This window comes from Aptenodytes patagonicus, chromosome 15, assembly GCF_965638725.1.
Source record: "Aptenodytes patagonicus chromosome 15, bAptPat1.pri.cur, whole genome shotgun sequence".
Classification (NCBI taxonomy): domain Eukaryota; kingdom Metazoa; phylum Chordata; class Aves; order Sphenisciformes; family Spheniscidae; genus Aptenodytes; species Aptenodytes patagonicus.
Genome location: NC_134963.1, coordinates 1,003,077 through 1,027,799, shown reverse-complemented (window position 1 = coordinate 1,027,799; position 24,723 = coordinate 1,003,077). Strand labels below are relative to the sequence as shown.

At 40.4% G+C, this 24,723-nt stretch overlaps 2 protein-coding genes across 11 annotated transcripts in view; one reads left to right on the top strand and one right to left on the bottom strand.

The window, feature by feature from the left end:
- Positions 1-10,123, bottom strand: part of TANGO2 (transport and golgi organization 2 homolog) — a 39,913-nt gene extending 29,790 nt beyond the window's left edge. For 2 of the 3 annotated variants that reach the window (XM_076352504.1, XM_076352506.1), the window contains exons 1-2: positions 10,066-10,123; positions 704-825 (exon numbers count right to left, since the gene is read on the bottom strand). In XM_076352504.1, coding sequence (XP_076208619.1) covers positions 704-759 — 56 coding nt within the window. In that variant the 5' untranslated portion in view covers positions 760-825; positions 10,066-10,123. Of the gene's footprint in view, positions 1-703; positions 826-8,892; positions 8,913-10,065 lie in introns of those variants that run through there. The other variant, XM_076352505.1, reaches the window with a different exon arrangement.
- A 3,799-nt stretch (positions 10,124-13,922) lies between these two features.
- Positions 13,923-24,723, top strand: part of ARVCF (ARVCF delta catenin family member) — a 299,641-nt gene continuing 288,840 nt past the window's right edge. For 4 of the 8 annotated variants that reach the window (XM_076353133.1, XM_076353127.1, XM_076353131.1 and 1 more), the window contains exons 1-2: positions 13,925-14,229; positions 14,687-14,745. The gene's annotated coding sequence lies outside the window, so the exon portion shown is untranslated. Of the gene's footprint in view, positions 14,230-14,686; positions 14,746-24,723 lie in introns of all 8 variants that reach the window. The other 4 variants (XM_076353123.1, XM_076353124.1, XM_076353120.1 and 1 more) reach the window with 2 other exon arrangements.

The following is a 24,723-nucleotide window of genomic DNA, read 5'->3' as shown; positions in this document are numbered from 1 at the left end:
ATGGAACAGAATAGCTAACTACACAATGAACAAGAAGGTACTGTCCTTGGGAGGAAACTGGACAAAGCAGTAATTCAAAGTTACCTGCTTAGGTAGCTTCTGATTAAATTTCAGTATTCATACCTTTTGGATTCATAGTGTATTAGTCTCTTGGCTTACAAGACTGGAGCAGCACATATTAACAGAGGAGAAATTAATACACAGAGCGGTCAATAACTGCAATACTTCTGCTCCACTGTCTGCCCATTACTTTCCAGGCTAAATTCAAATTGTTGGTTTCAAACTGAAAGCCCTAAACATATCTACCCTACCGAAAGAAGTCACATCTTTTCCTGAACCTCATTGCTACAGCTGTGATGCCCCAAACATGATTCCCCTTATAATTTAAAAATGATAAAGTAGAAGGCAGGACTTTCAAATTCTGGATTACAATATTTAAAAGATTTATCCTACACCACATGATAGACCACCAGCAAAAGGTCCATGATTACAAAGCCCAGGTCTTCTGACGTAGTCTAAAAACAAAGGGTTCTCAAAAGGTTATAGTAAGGCCTCCAATGGGGAAAGTAATGAAGTTAAACATTAAAAAAGCATAACTGAACACCTAATACTGACTATAGTTTCTAATTCAAACATTGGCTACAAAAAGAAATAATATAAAAAATTATAGAAACAAGTCTGTTTTCATTAGAACCATCTTTACCTGTATGCATTTTTTGAAACTGGTCGGGGGTCAAATTTGAATAGAAGGATGCACATTGAAGAACTGATGTTTAAATCTTGCTTCTTCCACAAAGGCTCAGTGCAAGGTCATTCTGTAATAGCCTACAAAGTAAACAAAGATTATCCATTATACTGCAAATTATAAAAAGATAACCTTGCTTCTATGCTGAAGCTTAAAGATTGTGATGTTCTCACTAACAGCTCTCAATAAAAATAAATAAAACAGGACTTCCAAAATAGATTTGTTTCAATGAATGGTTTACTACCAAAATTATTCTAGTGGGTGTTTCAAAGTTATGCTTGGCTAATTCAGATTTTTAGGAAAGACACAAACATCACAAAAATACTGACAAAGTCTAGAGCACTAGCAATACATGAAAGAAAGGCTATTATGTAATTTTCTGCTCATTACCAATAAAGTACCACTACTTTTTTTCCCCTGTGTCTTAACTAAGGCAAAATGCTTCTGTTAGAATAAAGGAGAGAAAATAAGACTCAAACTGTTGGAGAAGCTGGAAAAAGCCTGATCAAAGACACTCCCAAAGCCGTAAACAAAGTATACTTTAGGCCAAGCTATTATTAAAGTCCAGGAGAAAGTATTATTGTTTATCATCAGGAAAAACATCAGGTACAGACTAAAATACACTGGACCAGAGTGTACATTTTGATTAATAATTTCCAGGACTTGTGGTATGTTTAAAATTCTGGCCACGCTCAGATGGCATGACAAGTGTGCTTTCTATTTCAAAACCACATAACAGCTTTCAGATATTTTGTGTTGCCCCAACGAAAATTTTTCTGATAATAAAACCACAGCCTGATCCTGACTTTTTGTGGCTGCTAAAACAATTATCAGAATGTTACCAACGAACCACACATAACGATGTTCTACTGCTACTAAGAGTTTCTTTCATACAAAAGTTTAAGGTAGGCAAAGAGGGGAAGGGGACAGGCAGAATTCAATACCACAACCCTAAGATCAGTCACAACCTAGTGACTGAATCAACTTCTGTACAAAAAGTAGGATTTTTAACCATACTTCCAGATATGTAAAAAGTGTCTCTCTTGCTCTTTAATTTCCACATCATTTACCTTAAGAGATATCAGGAAATTGATAATCTTGACTACATTTCATATTACCAGAATCAGTGCTACAAGTGCAGCATTTGTACGGATTTTTTTTTTAATTAACAGCTTGCCAGTAGCTGCTGGCTTCTGGTAAGTCACAGTTCAGCACCACAACTAGCCTGCTGTCACTGTCATGGCAAAACAAGTTCAGTCTTGCAGTCTAATATTCTGCCAAGAGACTCTTCTGTTGCAGGAAATGAAATAACTCAAAGAGGAGCAACACTCCTGACACACTTGCCTAGGCAAAAGAAAAATTAGCGCAAGAGTGTGTGTATGTATATATCTCTGTCTCACGAAGTATTTTAAATTCTGTTCTGTGACAAAAGGATTTTCCCCTCCCAAGATGACTTCATAGTCTACTAGCTAAGAGAAGCAACAGCAGAGCTATCCAAACTATTTTCTGTTTAACAGGTTATACAATAAGGCATCAGAGAAAACAGAATTACATCACACCGTAGGCTTTCTTCACCTCTAACAAGTCAATCCCAAAATAGCTGGTTTAGAAATTAAGCATAAATTGAAGATGCAGACTTGAATTTTGGATAACTGATTTACTAGCCAGGTGTTTAAAAAGATCCATAGCCAGCTTTATTTAGAAAATCTAATCAGTCTTAAGAAGACGTTATCACCCTTCTCAGACTCCTATTGCTGAATTTTCATTAGACTGCAATCATACTGGACTTGTACAACCAAACTACCAGTTCTGGAAGACTTGGATCTTCTACATAAAGATCTTGTTAGCTTTTCACAAAACTCGGGGTCTTGTATCCCAGCTGCTTTATGTCACTAAGCATGAATAACACTGACCTGTTCACGCCTTCCACTCCAACTCTTAAAAAGAAACTGAAGCAAAACAAAATTACAGTCATGGTTCAAATCACAGAGCACAAATTTCCTAGAGCAACAGACACCTTATGAACTAGAGCACAGTGCCATTTCCAAATAATATAATTAAAACATAACACAACTCTAGGTACTTCTGAAACCTTTTATATATTTTTTTTTTTGCTTTAAATTTCTGATGCTGTCCAGATAACCAGGCAGTATCTATATGCCATACGCTACCTCAGTTTATTCAGGATACCATTTCTTCTATCAGAAGGAGTTTAAATTGCAGGCAGAGCTTCCTATTCATGATTTCTCCTCTGGAACATTATATAGTTCTTTATTCTGCAACAGCTACCTTTCTTTTAACCTTGTCTTGTCTCAGTCCAGAATCTTCTTGCCTTGCTTTATGTCCTTCTCCCACCTCCGAACATAGTCTGCCTCTAGATACTTGCTTTGTCATTGGACGTTTATTTTTCTGTTTGGTAATTTTTCTGTCCCCAGAAGACATGGAAGATGGGTTTCTTCATGACTCACGTTCTTCAGCATGCTTATTGTGCAGCCAGAACATAGTCATGAAGATTATTCACTTCTATTCATTCTACAGCACCTTCCAAACAGGTCCCTATCATACATGTGGCAATCCAACCAGCCTAGTGGATGAACTACACATTGGCTAACTGTAGGAAATTGGGATATCGTCAAGTCTGGCAGATTTTCCTCGGTGGAAGATTGGGCTTCCAAATAATCCTCTCAAGGACACACAATCCTATGTAACACAAGCCTCCAGCAAGGTTGGGGCAAATAAGAGTTACCCCTCTTTCCCGAACAATGCAAATCTCACAGTGGTTATTGTTTATGTAACTTGGCACACAGGCTACACAGAAACCAACCAGGAGGACTGGTTCCACACACCACCCTCCCCACGCCCCCCCCAAAGTGAATCTTTCTGCTGAAGTTATTACCGATGAGACACTCAAATTAGGACAGATGAGACCTTTCAACCCCCACTCCCAACATTACAGTTAGAACATGGCAATAAATGTCAAACTAAGAACACAAGTTTATTTTAGCTGACTGATTGCTGCTGTTCTGTTCCTCAAGCAATCTTCTCACAGACAGCTCCATAAGTAAATGGAAACGGCGTTCCATCCTTGACAACAACTTGACTGAACGTAAAATTGGGAGCAGGAGGAATGTCAATGAACGGCAACTGTGCTGCACCAGGCTCAACGCTGGGCAAGACATCCTCCTTCCTGTTCCAAGTTCTGTAGTTGTGGAGTTCTGTAGACAACTGCTCACCCTCTCCCTGGCCCCCAAGATCTCAACAACAAGAGTTGTGAGCCGTGTTTATAAGCCACTCTGTAAAGATGCAAATACGTTTCTGCACCAAAAAGGAAGGGCAACGAGTTTTCTGTTAACAAACACATTTAACATTAGCAGTTAAGAAAGCTAAACCTGGCAATAGCATTTTAAAGAGGCATTCTTTTATGTTAGTCACATTTTTGAACATGAAAACTCTAACGTACATTATCAGATCTGCTACTGCTAGTTGCACTTCTACCAAAAAAAGCAAATTTATCACATGCTAGTGATTTCAATTATGCAAATTTCAACTTTACAGCTCAAGTCTTTGTTTTATCTTATCTTTTCCTTTTCTCCCCAATCTACAGCCTACAGGGGAAGTAAACTTTTTGACTCCAAACCAGAAAGCCACCAGAGCCAAGCATTAGCCACTGACTCACGTGACACACTGATGATGCCCAAGAGATCTGAATTAGTAATGGAAAAGTCTTCACAAAAGAAGCAGCAGCACAAGACTGATCCTAACCATGGCTCTGAGAATTCATGTTGCAAAATCTTCCTTGGAAGCCCACAAAAAAATGGACAGATTATGTTTGTTAAAATAAGACAGATAATCTCAAAGAGCTTTAGTTTGTCTTTAAGTAGCGTACCAAAAAGCTATATAAAAAAAATAAATCTAGATTGAGTGATTTCTTCCCTGTTTGTTGAACAACTTGTTACAAAAATAAGATAGTGACTTACAATTCAGTTTAATAAGCAGTTCCATTGTAATTACAACTTTGCATGTCCTTCAGAAGGTAAAGGGCTACAGCTTCTACTATCAAGGATATATAACTGGCTGCCCATCAGAAATAAACTTATGTCCATAAAACACATTAAATAAAATGCATTAACAGAGTGGTTCATGGAGCAAGCAATACACTAGAATAATACCGTACACTATTGTTCACTGGTCCCTACTTCATATAGACAGAAATATGATAGCTTCATTCTTTTCACCTTTTCCTCAGTGTGAGCATCAAGATTGACATTTATAAATATTAAGCCATGCTAGACTATTTCAGAAACAACACTCATCACTCAGAAGAGATCCCCTTCAAAGCTACAGTTGAGAGGTACCCATTTACAGCATCAGCATGAATACGGTAGGTAATCCTTAAAACTTTTTTTTTTTGAGAAAGTGCAAAGAAGTGCACTTGGTGAAAGCAGGGATATAAAATACAGTTTTAATGGGAAACTGTCACTGGCTGCTCTTGCTGACTATGGAGATATGGCTCCCAGTATTCATTAGGTATCCTGCCAGATAATTAAATGGATTACTCAATAAAAAACTGTTGACAATTAATCACTCATAAGACTACTATTTTAATAAACAGGTTTCAGGCTCCATTAGCTGATTTATTGAGTTGCCTTCAAATAATCAATTCAGTCCAGCTGTTTGTGCAAAGTTACTGGTCAATGTAAAGCTTACACAAAAAATGCCAGTCAGAAAACACCAGCAGAATAAGTTTGTAACACTTGCCACAATTATCTAGAGGGACAAATATTTTCAACACTTTGATGCCTTTCTAGAACCATATTCATTATTATTTGGTACTACTGATTTGACAGAAGTATCTTTTTGTCACCCCATCAACTCTGCTTGATGTTATTAAAGTTCTTTAAGTTACATTTGTGCTTTTAGTAACTCCAAATATCAAAACAGTATTATTTATCTTGGGCTCCACCTGCTGGCCTTGAAACAAGCATAAGTGTTTATAGGTCCTATATAAACAGTCCAACCTTTTTTGTTATTCAGACAGAATAACAAAAGCCAGCTAAAACAGAGCTACCCCTTAAAATAGCAGTGATACTTAATTGGGAAAGGAGGCAACCAATGTATTTTGGTACCTTCTTTGATCAAAGCTGGCATTGCATTTGCAACGCCTGTTGTGTTTTTATACCCAGGGCTTGATGTTAGCCTTACAATACATTTTTATTTAAGAATTTTAAGTCAGACTCAAATTTGGATATTCTGAAATTTGAGACAATTAACAAACATTAACAGGAAAAAACAACTGAAGAGAGGCTATCATAGACATGATAAGTACATAAACATATAATAAAAAAAAAATCTTCATACAGGTGTCATTCTTTCAAGCTCATATTCACATAAAAGAGGGTGCTGCAACTATGGGAATGAGACAAGCATATTGTGCAGAGCTGCCATTACAGAGCCGATGTGCTCAACTCATAGCCTTCTCGTCATTCAGCTATAGTCTCCCACACATCAAGGAGAGGAGAAGATGAAAAAGATTAGGTCAGCACTGGCTTCCACACTTGCAACTTGATCCTACAGCAAGTCCAAAGCTTGATCAAAAGCTGACTTTTTAGCTCCATTTCAGCAGAAAATGTGGCTTCAGAACTACCCTTAGAGACACAGGAAGGTGCTTAGTTAAAAAAGAAAAAAAAAAAAAAGAGAGTTCAAATAAAGAAGGCTAAGTCACAGCACAACACATGCCTTCTGTTTTTTTTTTTTTTTTAAGACAGTACAAGCCAGAATATGCATACTGTGCAACATGACAAGGTCTGCAGAATGGGGGGGGGGGAAACACCCAAACTTACTATAAGGTGGAAACAGTGAAGACTTACTGCTCTCTGGATAATGAGCTTTTATAAAATCTAGTTTGATTATTCCTAGTCAATAAGACAACAGTTATCAAGGATGAAGTGATAGCAACAATCTCCTATTTCTGTAATATGTTTCTAGTTTCCTGTCTAACTTACACCTAATGCACACAAACCACCTTGACAAGAATTACAAACATCCTGTAATTAAGCATTCTGCTCCAAATGGCACTGCTGATTTGGAAATGACATTAAAGTAACTAACATTCTTATTCTGTGCTACTGTACTCTGTTAGACAGTACAGTGTGTTGTTTTGCTTGTTTTAACGATCTGTGAAAAGCCTGAGTGGATACATGCCAGCATAAGGTAGCATTTAGTGGGACTATCAAAGAGACCAAAACATGATAGATTGTGTACGCTCTTTTCATAGGGTTCTACCATCATTTGGTTGATTAGAAGCAATCAGTTCACAATTTGGCATAAAACCATTTTACCCTTAAGAACTCCCAGTAGCAGCCTTTGAAAAATGAAGCCATTTGTTGTGTATTTTGTTTTCACAAATGAAGCATCATAAATAACATGCCAGTTACCACAGCGATCTCAATTGCTTCTCAACTGATCCAAAACTGTTGTTCAGGTGCAGTCTAAGAGACAGCCAAAGATCATTAGTCACTGGATTCTGATAGTTTTATGTACCACAACAATAACTTGTGGTCAGCAGAGTCTAAAACTATTTTTACTGCTTCTTTTGAATTTGTCCAAAGGAAACTGAGCACTACACTCCTCAAATGCCCATAAAAGAATAAAATTGGATGCATTTTCTTTCAGTAGTGGAATGAGATTTTTTTTTTTTAATATATATACTGAACTTTAAAATCATGGAAAATAAGAGATGCTTGATTAGTTTTTAAAAGTAATCTATTCCCCCCCCAAAAAAAAGCATCTCACAGTTGCATTTTTAAAAGCATTGTACTGATTTGCTTTTGCACTTCCCTTGTGTAGCACATGCTCCTGTGTAGTAATATTAATCATTAAAGATGAGAGGGAATAGATGGATCCATAATCTGATGCCTTTCAGGTTGCTCTGTATAAAGACAATTTGTAACCAAACGAGGGTTTGTAACCCTACCAAGGTGAAGAGTCAGTCTTCATTGCAAGAGACAGCAATGCAAAGTAGAACACTTACGAAAACACAGTAAATAACATGTAAGGTGCACACCATTCCCAAGTTTAATGAGCTAATTTTATTTTCAGCTCCCCAGTTTCTCTGTCTGGCATCTTACTGGATTAAGTCCACTGTACAGCTACCAAGAGAAACAAAGACCAGTAAATATTACCTTTCAGCACACCATGTTTTAAAAACATTTGCAAGAGATGGAGCAAGACAGCCTTTCCCCCAGTTTCTCAAGAGTGGTAGCAACTGTTCTCCTCTGCCACAGTTCTAGAGATCCAGAGTCTTTTGCTAGACTTCTTCCTCCTTTTTGGTAAAGACTGTTATTTTCAGCTTTCACAATTCTTTGGTTTTCTTCAGTGAGGAAGGAGCTAAGAATCCTTTTTTTGGGCAAGAAAATCTATTTTCCATTTCTTATTCATAGAAAGTCCATGTTACAAGTAGTTGGAGGAAATACTTACTAGAAGAACCATATATACTTGCTCTGTTCTTATGTTCTTCCCTAGAGATGTTCCTCTAGACCCTCCCAGAGAAAGAATACCAGTCTATATGGACCTCTGACCTGACCCAGTACGTCTAGTTTATTATTCTTAAGCTTAACCTCCTGTGACGCAAGGGCCGCAATCATCACTTATGTAAGTGTGTTTTTATTCCCACCCTTCCCGCCCCATCTACAGTAACTCTGAGCTTACTACCTACCCTGAACAAAACTTAGAGAGGCCATGGGGTGATAGACATCCTACAAACTTGGGGGGGCAAGAAGGGGCCAAGAAAAAACACAAACCCACAGCAGTTAAGTAGATGAAAGAAGTCGTGCAAGTATGCTTACTTAAGAAAAAACACATCCATTTCTTTCAAGATAGCAGATACAAAATGAACACTGCAACACAAGAGCAGCCTCAATCAAAGCTTATTGCTTTGAGTTCAAATAATCCTTCTAGGAGACATAAGGCAAGGACAACAGAATTTTGTTAGTTCTGCTGTCAACAAAGTTATTTATTTAATTGTAATTTTAATGTGCTCTTTAAAAAAGCATGCCCACAAGAGTAATTTGGCTGCTCACTATCAGCATTCAGCAGGTTCACTTGGAATTACTCTCACAAGAGCAACACCAGTGTCTAGGCATACCTACTTTACTGCAGGTACGTTATATGTCTGGTTGTTTCCACTTTCAAGAATATAGTTGCTGCGATGGCAGACATCCTGAGTCTGGAACAAGTGTAAGTAGTTAACAAGAGGTGCATAACTGCACCGAAGCATTGCCAAACATACCAAAACAATTACAGAGAAAAACACTAGCCCACCCTTTAGCCACTTCATTTAAAATATTAACCAAGTATTTATAATGAAAATAGAAAGCAAGTTGGCTTCAGTTAGAGCTGAGATACTTGAATCTCTGTATAGCCAGGATCAATTAAGTCAAGCTGCTGTTAAGAACTATGGGAAGCCTGAAAACACCTCAACTAAAAAAAAGTTATTGAGTTTAACCGAAAAAAAGTCAAGTTTCTGTCACATATTTTGAATTTTAAGAACAGCACGATACACAGTGGAGAGCGAGCTGGGACTCACGCCCGCCTCAGAGCAGCCTGTGCCCTGCTGGCCTCATAGAAGCGCAAAAGACATCTCTCGAAAAAACCCAGTGTTTTCAATACCTACAAACCGAAACATCAGTAGTTTTCGGTGTCTTCCTGTGACCGTTTCTTGACATGCTGCCGTCAGAGGGTCACCATATGTCAAAACGATCGCTTAATCAAACTCTCGTGTGTGACACAAGTACCAGCTGGCCACCACCAGCGCAAGAATTAAATGCCATCAGGTAACCAAAGAACAAGCGTTGGTTCAACACTTTAAACCGCTCCAGTCACTGCCGCTGCGTAAGTTTAGGACAAAAAGCTCCCCGCACAGCAGCCGCTCAGGAGCAGCGCTTCCCTCCGCCCCGCTCGCTGTGAGGGGAGGCCGCCGCCGCGCAGCGCTGGGGGGCTCAGCCGGGAGGGGCCGGCCGGCCCGCCGCCACCTGACGCACCCCCCCGCCCCAAAACAGGGGCCCGTTAGCGCCCAGCCAGGCAGCGCCGCAGGCTCGGGCTCCCCACTCGTGACCGGTGAAGCGACCCGAGGCTATCTCTGAGCCTGGCCCCCACCCCGCCCACCCAAGCGCGAACCAGGAGGGGCGCCGGCCCGAGGTGGCTCCGCCAGGACGGCGCGGGAGAAGGGGTCCGGGCCGCACGACCCCACCAGCCCTCTCAGGGCCGCGGCTGCCGCCGGGGGAAGAGCCCCGCGAGACAAACCGCGAGCGCCCCGCACTCACCCCGCGCCCGCCGCGGACACCAGCGCATCCCCACCGCCCGGCTTCCGGGAGCGCAGCCAGTTCAAAACAACGCCCGCCCCTATTGGCTCCGGGCGCCCCGCCCCCCCCGCGCGCTATTGGGGGACAAATTCCCCCTGTCCCCCCCCAAGTTGCCATTGGCTGGCTCGCACACAGGTGCCCGGTGGGCACCGCCCTCTCCCTTCCTCCCCCCCTCTCCCCCCCCGGGCCGGTTGTGGCGGGGCGCCATGAGGGGAGCCACGGCCTCCTGCTCCCCGCCCGGCCCTGAGGCCTGCCGCCACCGCCCGAGGAGGAGCTGGGCCTGGGCCTGGGCCGTTTCGAGAGGAGGCGGTACTGGGTGCTAGAGGCACGTCACCTTCAACACAGCCCTGTACCCATGTCTGCCACAGCGGATCAGAGAAGTCATCTCTGGTATCGTGTAGTACATGGGCTGCTGCTTGGCCACCTCTGCCTGTTTGCAGTATATTTTGTTCCAAGGTATGAAATAATGACATCAAAGGCCTGATCTGAGCTTCAGAGGGCTCATACCTCCAAGGACTGATACACTCGGGACTGGGTTGTTGACAATCTTGGCGAGTTTGGATGTAGCTACTTACCCATCTCCAGAATAAGGTCACTGTGTGGGATGCGTGCTAGCACGACTACCTTCAGGAGACACTCCGCTACCAGAAAGGCCCCAAAGTCATTGAGCCCTGAGCTTGCAACGGTATGAATTCAGGGCGGGGCAGCTTTCCTGAGGATTGAGGAAAACATGGGTAACAAAGTCAGATTTGCTTTCAGTTACTAAGCACAGCGTGATCAGAACTGAAACTAAACATTTAGTAATTTTACTTAGATCTGCAGATTTAGGCTGGGATTGGATCTGTGCCACCTTTTTGTCCTTTCATACTGAAATATTAACTTACCCGTGGGTTTTTCAAACAAGATTTCAAACTTTATTTCCGACTTTTTTTTCACAGGTGGCAATAGAGGGTTTCAGTGGAGCCTGTAAATCAAAAATGTTTTATGGTGAAGCCTCCAAGGGAAGACCAGAAAAACCTTGACTGCTCTTCCAGGTTCTAACACTGATAAACACAGTACACGCAAGATACAGAACACTAATGAAAAGAGCTCCCAGGGATATATGAGTGTGTAACATGGCTTGTGAGGCAAAACCTTTCATCCTGGATGCAGAAAACCTGAAGTCAATTGTTAGCTTTACCACTGGTCTGTCAGATGACATTGAGCAAGTTCATCTCAATACTTTCTTTCTCCATCGTCAACAATGGGATGATAGCATTGACCTTCGCAAGGTCTTTTGAGATCTACTGCTGAAAATTGCTGGGTGAGTATATTGTCACCATTATTTGTACTACTGCTTTTGAAACACAATAATAGATTGTAGTTATTACCTACATATATCAACCTTGATACATATAAAGCTAAAATATATTTATGTTTTCAGGTACAGAGTTGTTATTTAAAACAGTTATCTGATGAATAAGTAGAGAAATTATACAAATCTCTTAATCTCCATTATGTTAAAATTGGTAAAATGCATGTACATTAAATGTCATTTATTGTTCTTTGCTGTTAGTCTGTTTCTCAAAGTATAGACTCATCACTGTCAGCAAAGATTATTTAGCTTCTATGCTTGATACCCATTAAAAATCTTCAGATGATAGGTCTGCATGCCTTCAGTAGGAGTTATGTTCGTGGGAAGAAAACTGTCCATAGGCTTAAAACTTAATGGTGTTAGTTTTTACTGATTTTTAATTTTTTCATTATTTCTAATACATAGGGGTAGTTAGAATAACTTGAGACTCATTTAAAAACGTTTTTTAGGAGGCTTCACAAAAACAGCCTGCTGCAAGGATGTGTGAATACTGGATGCGGTGGCCATTCAGACTCTTCCATTTCCTGTGTCCACTTTTTGTTCTGCCTAAAACAGCTCAGTTATTGTTGTCCCTTTTAGACCCTGTCCTAGGGGATCTGTGTGTAGCTCCCATTGTTTGTCAAACTCGAATAGTCTGATCCCAAGTAGGCAGTGATTCTGTATCCACTTTTAAATATCTTTAGTGAAGAGAGTGGTGGTACTGGCTATCAGCACAAAACCTCGGTTGGAGAACACTAAGACAAGCAGCGGCTTAGTGAAAAGCTTGTAGAATTGTCCTGAGTTAGTCTCAAAAACTGACATTCGTTTAAAACCTTTGTTCTATCTTCTGCGTGCTGGAATGCATGTTGTATGGAATGCATAAAGCACACCTTAAATGGATTAAATATCTTTTCCCTGAGAGCTCTCAAAAAGTATTTGCTAAAGAGGAGACATCAGTGACCCAGGCAGAGTTTTGCAGAGATCAGTTCTTGCTCTGATCCTATTCAATATCTCTATCAATTGTCTAGATGATGTAAGATCTTTCCTAGTAAAATATGTAGCTTAGCAGATGAGTGGATAATTCACATGACTGATTAGTTAGAGAGTCATCTGATGTGCCCAATTAAATTATCCCAGCCCAATAAAACACATTTTTAATGTCAGAAAATGCGAGCAAGTGCATCTGGAAATAAAGAATGCAGGGATGGGGACTAGCTTGGCAAGAAGTACTTCAGGAAAGAATTTAGCTGTTACTATATATAAATGTTTCAACATGACCTCTCAGGGTAATACCGTGGTAAACTGGACTAATGTAATATTTTAATGTATAAAATACAGAATATATAGGGGAGACAGGGGAGCGATACTGCCTTTGTCCACAGCACTAGTAACACTGGAACGCCGCACCATTTCTGGCATCCACGGTTAGGAGGAGGGGAAAAACACTGGAAATAACTCAAAAGAGGAACATAAAAATAACGAGTGGGGTAGATAACGAGACATAAAATACGGGGTTTAGGAAGCTATTCAACTTATCGAAGAGAAGGCTGAGGGGTGACCCGATCACTGTGCACAGATCCACTGCAAGTGGCGAAAAGGTCAAGTTAGACAAATCCATAGGGACCACGTGCCAGCGTTACCTGGCTGCATTGCACCTGACCAGCCCTCTGTCACAGCACGCATTTCAGGCATCACTTGGACCCAGGATCTCCCAGTCCTCAGCTGCGGAGGTACCACCTAGTTTCCCCAAGCACAGGAAGCCCTTCGCTGCCCTGCAGGTCGGTGGGCTTAGCGCTGCAGGCCGGTTAGTGGGGTCTCGCGTACCCAGCCAGTGAGGTGACATGCCGGTCCCTGCTGCTCCTGCCAAAAGCACATCGCCCGCGCACCGCTCCCGCTGGCAGCGGGCGGCAGCGCCGTGCCCTGCGCGCCGCTCTTTGCCGTGCGGGCAGCCCCGTCCCTGCCCCCGCACCGGGGCCGCCTCTCGCCGGGCTGCGGCGGCTCCCCCGGCGTCTCCCGCCGCTCGCTGCCCGCGGCCCCGCCAGCCGACTGGCGCGCTGCCGCCCCGCGCGCCCGCCGAGGGGCCGGGCCGCCCGGCTCGGACGGACAGTCCCGCCGGCCAATGCCAAGCGAAGCGGCCAGCCAGTGAGCGGAGCGGGGCGGAAACGCGCCAATGAGGCTTTGGTTGCTGGGCGCGATCGCAGAGGAACTACCCAATAGGAAAATTCGCGGCGCGGGAGGAGCGCGCCGGTTTGTGTGCCGGCCGCAGACGGGCAGCGCGAGGCAGGGGTCGGCGGCGGGACTGCTGGCGGGTGTGGGTCGCGGCCTCGCTGCCCGCCCCGGCCCGCCGGCCGCTGTGGCGGGGGCGGACGAGGGCCCCTCTTTCCTGCCGCTAGTACTCCCCCCCCGCGGTGTGAACGTTGAGGGACGATAACGCCCCGCTCAAAAAAAGAGTTGGAAAAACGGTACCAACACGGGCTGGCGGGGAAATGCGTTCCCCTCTCCCGCTGGGCCGCTCCTGAGGGCCGCTCGACCGGAGCGGCTTCGCGGGCGGTTGTATTTTGTAAACGTAGTTTCGGGAGGGCACGCGTTTTTCAGCCTTGCCCTTGGACCTTTTTTTGGAGCGGCCTTGGGGGCCGTCGGGAGGACCGTGCTCCTCCAGAGGTGGCGAGCAGCCGAGCGGGGGTGCGGGAGCGGGGCCCCGGGGGCCCGGTGGCAGCGGGTTTACGTGCTCTGGAGAGACGAGGAATCCCTTGTGCGCTTTAAAAACGCGGCCAAAAATCATAGTAGAAAAGGTAAATGCAAGAAAAGGGTTAATGACTGCTTCCACCTCCCCCTCCTCCCCCCCTTGGATAGAGATGGTCTTAGATACCCTTTGTAAATAGGAATGTGGAGGTGGGAGGGGAAAACCAGCCCGACTCCGTCTACTATGTTGTCTTGGTGGGTAAGAAGGCGATAGAGAGGCTGATGCAGCCCGGGTGCTCTCCCGGGAGAACGCGCGGGGGGACGGACGCGCCCTCCGCGGGAGCCGGGCACCCGCGGGGCTGCGCCGGGGTGGAGAGGGCGTGAGCGGCGGGCGGGGAGCGCCGCGGAGGGGGCTCCGGCTCCCGGGAACGGGAAGCGGGAGAGGAAGACAAGGGGCTTTCGTTGATACGCTGCCCGGCGGTTGCCGAGTATTTTATTGAAGAGTTGGGGGGGGGTTCCTTCTTATTTTATTTTTTTTTTTTTTTTGGTACGCTCGCCTCCTTGAAGCCAGCAGAAGCAAGGAAAATAAGCCGAGGACGGAGAAATAAGAGAAGACGGAGGAGATGGTGAGCAGATCATTGGGTTGGGGGAATGAATGAGGTTGCCGGGCTATTTTCTGTGAGAGGTTCTTGCAGGGTGTAGTACGTTTGGGATGATTTTGCATCACGATTGCAGACTAGCCTTTGTTTGCTAAAGATTGCTGTTTAAGGTTTAACAGCGTTCATCAGTTTATTGTGAGATACGCAACGAGGAGCTGATGTATACGAATGGCGAAGATTATATACGCAAGCCACACACAGAGGCAACCCCTAAACAAACCAACATTGTATTAATCCTGCAATATGATGGGCAGTTCTTGTCATGGAGGGAAGTCATTGCTCAGGTTATTTGTGGCATGCATAGGAGATGAGTCTCTTTGTAGCAAAGACCAAACAAAACTAACCTATTTCTTCACAAACGTGAAATCCATTAGACTTAAAAGCCAAAGTTAGGGTTTTTTTTTCTTTTCATTTTCCCTGCAGTATTGCTGTACGTGATTAAAATCTATTGTTTGCAAAACTTGATCAACTCTTTAAAATGTTCACGTCTAGCATGCAAATAGTAAAGACTGTCTTTCTCCCCCCCCCCCCTTTTTTTTTTTAATGTAGGCACTTGTTTGTTTATGTGCAAGGGCGAATTCTTATAACATGTACTTTGCTTTTTACAGTGTACTGTTGTGCCTTAGGTAGGTCACAATACAAAATGTGATTCTTGGCATGTTAAAAAACCCCAAAACCTAAGCAGATTTTTTTATATCAAGTGAAGACCTGTTTTTATACTAGTAATATCTTAAACACTAGATACAAGTTTGCGGGGGAAAAAACTGCTGTTTTCTATTAATGGGAGTGCTTTATGGTAAGAATTATGATTCTAAATGACAGAATATTGACATTGGCTGATTGTATCTTCCTGTGGATGAAGTGCTGCAGTCTGTATTAAGTACATTAGCCTTTTAAGCTTCCATAAATTTAAACATATTTTGTTTACAAAATTGTGCAGGACTGCATGGTGCAGTAGTAAAACCTGAAATTTTAGTGGCTTTAGAAATGTTGCAAGGCACTGCAAAAGAGAAAAATTGAAGCTTCATATTAAATCTGCTGTGGAAAAAAAAAGATTTGTTATAATAAAGTAATACAGGATATATGTGGTGACTAAAGTAACTGAAAGGGCTGGATAGTTTGGAGCTTCTACAGAAAAAAATAAGTTGTGAACCATGCTGTGATCTTCGTCATGCAAGATATTTGGATGGATGGCTGTTAAATTTATTTTAAGCAACATCTCTGTAAATGCTTGTCTGAAATATTTAAATTATATGCTCCATTAGGCAAATGGGTTTATCTTCCCATTGCTTGGCTAAAGGAATGTATTGGGAGGGCAAGGTTTAGAAGAACAATACAGTTTGACTGCATAGTTTCACTGCATAGTTTATCTTCATGCATTGTTCGGAGATGCATAGAATGTATTTTATTTGACATTGGTGATCTTTATAAAGTTGACTTTGCTGATTTTATTTTTATGCCATAGTTGCTGTCAACATAAATAACTGAATTTCAATTAATATAACCATAGATTTGACCTACTGTTTAGCTAGAATGGATGAAAAATAGTTCCCTTCTTTGATTTTCATCTATTCATTCAAAATCTCTGCAATGGATTTCAGTCTCAGCAGTTCTTTAATGTTGGAAGAACTGGTAGGAGTTACAAATAGAGAGAGATTCCCATTATATGGAGTTAGGACACTGCACTGGAAATGGCAAAATTTCCTGCCTTTTGATTATACTTCAAATTTTGTACAAACTGCAGTTTAGAGAAGATACCTTATCCTGAAGACCATCTGTATGCATATTACAGTTATATAAAACTAAGCTTCTGTATTTGATTTTATGTAATGCAACACATTATTTCTGCAGAGCTTTTGGTGCATCTTGGTTAGTGTCAGAATTGATACACTGTGAGGAAAACCTGTTAGAATTCTTGTGCTACCAGGTTTATAATTTGTTGCTCTTAATATTTTATTGTATGAGTATAAATCATTGACACAAACATTGTAAACAAATGCTGTAGCAGCTAAGTGTGAGATTACATTTAGCTTATGTCTTTACAGTTTAACCAGAGTATGACAGTATCTTGTCTAGCGTGAGTGAATTCTATTCGTAATAGCCATCATAGTAATCTTCAAAGCAGAAAGGTTAGGTCAAATTTTTTACTTTATTGCCTGTCTCTACAGAAGAAGGAGGAAAAAGGCCAACTCTAGGGTTACACCAATATGGATAGGGAGAGAATTTATCAGATGTGTTGCGTGCAGTTACCTTATTCAGACTTCATATGACTCACCTGGAAATTAGCACTGAGATTTCTGTTAAGATTGAAATCCACATATTTTTAGAAAAAGTGTTCTTTCCATAATGCAAAACATTTAGAGTATACATGTAACTTGGCAAACATATTTTCTTCAGAAGAGGGCATTAGCAATATAATGGGTTTAAGCATTCGAATAAGAACAAGGATATCTTGAAGTATTCTCTTAAATTCCAGGTAGGATGTGGTCTACATGTGTGCTGAAGCAAGAAGGTTAGCCACCTATTTCAACATCTGAAAAAAGTAGCAACCATCTTACGTAATGAAGTGTTTTTTGTTTTCCTCGGTTAACTTGTGTAAAACAAAACCAAACCCAAAAAACTGTGGTGCAAGTTTTTTGTTGCTTGTTTGTCCTCTTCACTCCTACCCTTGCATTTCACAGGCAATCCAAAACAAGCTGTAAAGGTACTTCTGGTTCTGTATGATGAAGTTCTAGAGGTCTCAATCTTCTGCATTAGGTTAGGTCGCATTAATTTTAAATAGTATGTAAGACAAATAACTAATTCTAGTGAATCTCATTCTTTTCATGTGTCTGCTTTTCTGCAATGTTGTAAGAATAGGCAGCTCAATTTAGTAATACGCAATCTTTTGAAAGGCTGGTAGTCAATCCTCTGGCAGTCACATTTTCAAGAAGTAGCATTTTTGGTGTGTGGTGTGTAAATGGCTAATAATGTAATAGTAAGTGGACAGCATCTATTATCATCATTAATTTATACACACTACATCAAACAAAATACCACTTTAGAGTCCTGATAAGACTTATTGATGGCCACTGTGTTTCAGGATAGTTTGACATTTTGACACACCAAAATACATGCCTTTCTTGAAACATCAGTTAATCTTGGGGATAAAAAATGTACAAGAGACCAAGTAGGAATGTATATATGGGTGGCATTTTTAAATATTTTAATCGCTTGTAGACAACACTTCAGTTTAGTTAATGCAGCTCGTATCTAGTCACTACTCATTCCCACGAAGAACGTGACTGAATATATTTTCTCGCAATAGTTGTCATTACTGGGAGCATACCACTATTGAAACAAATGGCCTCTTTCTGAAAATAACGAATCTTAACTAAGGCGCTATTATACCTCAGAAATGACTGGCTTTATTGCCTTTTTTTTTTTTAACTGATTACTTTATCAAATTCTGTGAAAGTTGATACTGTGTTTATACCCTCACATTTTGCTATGTAGTTATATTTTTGTTGTCCAATCTAGATAAAAATTGATAGAAATGTCACTGGTTCCAAGTAAGAGCCATGTAAAGTTGGTTCAAAGGGGCTGGCCACAACGAAGTCAAGGGATCTGCTTCATCTTTCATATATGCCATATCTTTCAAAATCAGGCCCTCTGAGGAGTTAACCTAGAAAAACAAGATCAGTGGGTACTTCTGTAGGTATCTAAATCTGTGTTTTCTTGAGTGTAGACTTTTTGCACAAGACAGATAATGTTTACTAGCAATAGCACACTGAGGAAAGAACCTGTGAGCCCAAGTATGTGCAGTTCTGCATCTCTCCAAATACCTCTTTGTGAAGGATCTCTTGGTCTGATTCTGCAAGTCATAATCCTCTGTAATCAGCTGATATTAATTACCATGAGACAAGTTGAGTGATTTTTCAATATAGAGCATATTTAGAAAGAACAAAACTGTAATATTTATATCACAGATTCCAGGCTGAGTAGCCCAAGAAAGTAATTTTTATCCAACACTTGTCTAATAGTGATACTGCTGGTGGCAGTACTACAGGGTACTAAGATCCATTAAGAACACATGGGCAGGATTGTCCTTCTCTGCTTCACTCTCCAGTTTATATTGCCCTGGGAAGACCTTTCTGTTTCTGAACTACATGGAGTATGCTTTGTCTCTACAGGTATGACGGCTTTCTTGGACGGTTTAGGATCTTTGTTCCATAAGGTCCTTGACTGCAGTGTCAAAACCTTCTGTGCATGCTTCAGTTGATGTTGTTTATAATTATGGTTTTCCTGTATCTCAGGATGCATTTTGTTTCAGAAGCTGAAACAGGGTTTCCGTGAGCTACTGTGCGGTTATATGCCAGTGCACCACTAATCTATTAGCTTACGATTTGTAGGTCAGGGAGAAATTGAGATATTTTGCTATCTAAGCAGTATCATCTCTTCGCTGCTTCAGTGCTTACATGACATCTCAAGTTGGCTGAAGATTAAAAGGACACTGTCAAGGTATCTTTCACAATTTAATTTTTATTATTTATTTTGTTTGCCTTATTATTGCTATCATAAGCCATTGGAAGCTTGAAGTCTAGTGCCTTGCCAACAGACCTTTGTCCTCCAGAACAGTTACTGTTTAGCTGTTTATGGTTTATTTAAGAGTTGTGAAGCATTTACTGTCTTCTGGAATACGTTACTGAAGAATTACAGCTTAAACATTGCAAGCAAGTGAGAGGGAGGAAGTGAATAAATCAGTTTGGGGCCAGTCCTCACATTGTGTAATTATGGTAAACTCAAAATATTTCTTCTTTTCCTTATTTCTTTCAGAATTTAATAATTTGGGAGTATAGAATTAGGCATCAGTACTTCCTTTGCACAGTAATCCTTGAGAGTGGACTTTACAGGGGATTGCTATCAAGACCTGCATTCTTATTTGGATACATTTTGAATTATCTAATGAAGTAATCCCTGTAAGAATTCTTACAGGTGCAGTGGTATTGACTGACTTTGAGGTGCCGAGCAGTAGCTTAATTTGGAGTACTGGCCAGAAAAAATAATCTTTACAGGATCTGGGCTTTGTATCACATGTGGCTTTTTTTCTTTTCTAAGCTTAATTTCTACCCCCCCTCTTATTTCTGCTATGATAAAAGGAATGATCATGCAGTTTTTTGTACAGAAAAATGCTACCTTAACTTGTTACTGTAAGGAAGTCTTTTCTTAATTGATCTACATTCATTGCAATGTAAAGTTAGTGAAACTAGAGCTACTGTTTCCAGTAATTTAATTGCCTGTTCTTTGTCTGCTCTGGCGGTGTAATTTCTACCCATGAGTTGGAAGTATATCAGCACAATTCCTCCATGGGACCTTCTCATTACAGTAAACATTCTCTATTTAATTTGGGTTATGTAGTGATAAAATTTTAAGTAACTGCTATTGAGAACAGCGACAGAAGTGATCGCACAGACTTTTACTGAATTGTTCCTACGGCTAAGAAACTGCATTGCAATGTTTAACTAATCAACAGTGTCCACATCTATTGGATTCACAGCTTGGTGAGAGCTGAATGTATGTAGTGATACTGGGTAGACTTATTTTTGCAGGTTTTAAATGAAAAAAAAAAATATTTTTCACAGTATGCAGAGTAGTAAAGGTTGCAGAGATTCCCCAGAGGAAAACAAATTGCAGAGTGACTTCAGATATGGTTCATAAAGTGTGGACAGTCTTGGGGAAGGAGAACCTGAGATGTAACACTTAAGTTGGGGTAGTTACAATAACTTCAGGCATGTCAATTAGACTCCTGAGGTAGAAAGGGCAGCCATTTCTGGCTGCAAATAAGAACAGTGGATAGAGACAGACTGACTTCTCTGGAGGTTGATTCAGTCTATGAGTCTGAATCAAGGGTTTTAACTGGCGCTTTGAAGGAGCCTCTCTCTGTTGAGTAGCAAATATGGATAGTATATGGAGACTAGCTTCCTAAATTAAGCATGTATGTCAGGTGCTGAAAGTGAGACAGCATGAATATTATTCTTGTTGTGTATACATCAAAATTTTGAGGAACTTTCATGTGGTGGCTATTTTAATCGCTCATTGATGGGTTGAGTTTTCTTCAGACAACTGTTCATACACCTCGCCTATGAGGTTAATTGTACGAGGTTGAAGGAAACAAAATAATTTTGGTCATTTTGTGCAGTTGTCAGAACTTTGAAAGAATTCTGTTGATAGTTGGTTGTGTTTCTTGTGATGTGTATTGACAAAACGTCACTCATAGCAGTCTAGTAGAATCCATAAGCTTGCTACTGCAAGAGTTTCTGTTTCTGTTCTGCTGTTTCTGGGAAAGAGAAGGAAGCCTTAGACAAGACTGCCTATGGAGAGAAAGGTGGGCATGAGCATGACTTACGGTGTTATATTGGGGTTTGTCAAGGAGAATCCCTCTAGTATCAACAGGAGATACATGGGAAATGCAATTAAAGTCTCTCATAAAAACAGTGTTCCTTTAAAATGATGTTTTGTTTTTTTTTTTTTTTAAAGAAATGCAAGTTTTATTAAAAGTTGCAGTGCTTCTCCAGAATGTGTACAGAACACAGGAATTATTGGTGTAGACATTTTTAACAATAATCTGCTCTTTCCTTTGAGATATAATCCTAATATTTTGTTAATCCTCTACAATGGGTTAAAATGGCATAAAGATCAGATTGCTGGGAGTAGGAAGTCTTTTGTCTCTCATGTCTGGATCTGTTTCTCCATTTTGATAGGCCACTGACAATAAGTGTTCTTGTTTTGCTATGTGTCTACTCTGAAGTATTTAAAAGAAAAATGTTTATATATGCTAACATTAATGAGGTGTTTCATACAGTTGTGATAATAACATTATCTATACTTAGCTTTTCAATACTTCACAAATCTTTGGCTTATGGTTAGTATTCTGCTGTTGTCTATTGCTGTCAAGTTTTGATTTAGAAATGAACTCCATTTAAAAAGTGAAATAATCTAGCGTTCCTTCTACAATTCTTAATCTGATGCAAGGAAGCTTCAGCCATGTTGATCAGTAAAATGACAATAACCATCCATAAAACTTTGATTCAGTTTTGCATATCAATAAGTGCATGCCAATAATGGTCCCAAGGTATTAAAAGCATAGTTTTATTGTATGTAGTAGGTATAAATTTAAGAGTTTTCCAGTATGTTTAAGACGTAATCTCTTCTGCCTGAATAAATATCACATTTGACTTTTATTTTATCAATGTAATGTCAAGTGAAGTCTCAAACATGAATCCTAAGTTAAACTGGCAGTGTTCTGCTGCTTTGCACCACAGGCTGGGTCATGCCATGCTGGTATCACTTCTCCACATATTTTTAGACTGGTTCTTCTTTAATTCAGTGTGACAATACAAATAGTGAGTTATTGATGGCAGCTAAAGTGAGATCATTATGACTGTAATCAATAACACACCTGCACAGAATAACAACTACTACCAGGGACATATTTGGTATTGATTCAGGAATTTATGCTGTCTCCACTACACCCAGTCTGCTACTTCCATAATTTATGTAATAAAATCTGTACTTTAGAGAAGCTGTTACTAAGTTAAATACCAAGAAATGATGACATATCAAGATGTAAATTACATATTGAAGATTTTACTACAAGCAGAAATAGCACTTGCTAAATTCCTGTGGGTTCTGGTTCAGGACCAAGGCACTTTCTTACTGCAGGCTGAAAGATAATGGAAGTAAAAAACCATGTTCCCTCTCCTGAGGCAGTATTTTAGAGGTGGAGGGTAAGACGCTGTTTTTAATGTGATGTGGCGATGGAAGCTTATTGAATTGTATAATCCATAAGTTTGAAACCATGGTAGAATTTCTTTATCAGTAACAGTAACCCTTATTCCAGTTCTGTCCTTAAACTGGAATGTAATTTTCTCTTAATACTGATACATCTTTATGTGTGTCTCTCTAATAGAGGAACATATTCTAAAAGATTGATGCTATTCTCCGCTTTTCTTTTCCAAGCGTAAAGTCAGTAAAACTGAACAGAAGGTACAGATTATGACCAGGAATTTGGGAATACTAACATTCCTTGAAAGTAATACCTAGCTTCCCGGAGATAGCTGTTTATTCCCTTACTTGCTACCTCTCTTTTTGTTTGTTGATCAGATGATTAGCCACAAGTCCAATGGAAAATTACTGTGTATTTATACTGCATAGAATAAAACCTCTTAGTGAGTTTTAAGCATGACAAGAAAACTTAATGTATCACAAATAATCTTGGTGTGTGAAGCCTATAGGAAGCTTCAAATTCAGTTGTTCATACAGATTCATGTATACTTTTATTAATTCTTGGTTGAAACGTCAAACAGAAAACTCAAATTTGCAAGTATTGCACACACTAGCTTCCTAGATATACAGCCTTCGATTTCTGATGGTGTTACCATCTTTGTATCCAAATATACCTACAATTTGTCAACAGCAGTAATCTCAGTGTAGTCCAGAGAAATATGCATGTCTTGAAGCTTAACTGTTCTTCAGGTTATTAAATAAAATCCTAGTTCTTCGTTAACTTCTAGATGTTATTTGTTGCCTGTCTTCTGTTTAGTGGCATTATACCAAAACTCTATCTGCTGTAGGAACAATTACAGCATAAAAGGACTGGTTTGTGCTTTAAATGTTCAAGACTCAGTACTAAGAAGCTCAGCATCAGGACTGTTTGGTGAAACCCTTGCATACCAAGCTTGAACTAAATCTAATCAAATTCAAGTAGGATATTATTTTTTTTTTTATGTAATAGGAAGTTACATGTTGTTTTGTTGCTTAATGTTGAGATAAAAATCTCAACGTATGACAGATAAGAATCCAGACAGAACAGTGTTCCCCAGACAATTTTCTTAGGATACTATTCATGAGTTAACCCACGAGTTCTTGAGAACATGTTTTGTGCTGATATTTTGCCCTGTACAAAATGAGGATATTTTCTTGGAAGAATATTTGCTACATTATCTTTTTTACCAGTGTTTCATGATGTAGGTACAATGTTCCTGTAGGTGATGAACAGTTTTCAGCTTTTACAGACTACTTACTGCATTGATGGTGGGGGTTCTGAATCCCAACCCATGCTCATCTATCTGTTCAAGAAAATAACTACCTAACTACCTAATTTCATTTATGACACCATAAACAACTTTTCATTGTTTTGAAGCAAAGAAGCAGTATGGTAACTCTGAATTTCAGGAACTTTCGTTTTTAAGGGACTGAAGAACTAATGTTAAACAGAACTGAAGCTTATTATATTCATTTAGCTCTCCAGGAAGATCTAATGTAACTTGTCTAGTGACATACAGCCCAATAACAAAATTCTTGTTTTGTATTGTTAGCTGTGTTTTTTAACTTGAAAATTAACATAAAATCTAAATATTAATTGTATAAAGGTTAATTTCTTCACAATGCTAGGCAAGTGTTTGCATTTATATGATCAGGAGATAATACAGGATTCTGTTTTCCAAGGGATTTTTCCTTCCTGACTGTTTGAACACACTTACTTTCTTCCCAATGCAAAATTTTCATTTTTCTGGACAGTTATCATTGTACTTTTTCTAAGCCTTACTGAGAGGATGGAAAATTCACTAAGGAATTTCTTGAGCTGTTGGACCTTCTGCTAACAAGTAGCAGAGGTCCGATGAGGTTTGCAGCCTGGCTTGCTCAGATTTCCTTTGAAGGAAGGTCAGTGGTGATTGAATCCTGAGTAAAAGGAATATGTGAGAACCTCTCTGTGATTTATAAATAAGTTCATACCTTGGCTGAGACTTTCAGTGATCCCTTAGGAATTTAGGCCCAAATTCTTAAAGGGATTTAGGCACCCAATTCCTGTTAAATTCCATTATATTTCTTTAGAATATTGTCACTGAAACCAAGGGAATTAGGTTTAGGAATCCTTCTGAAGGTTTGGATTACAGGTATCAACTT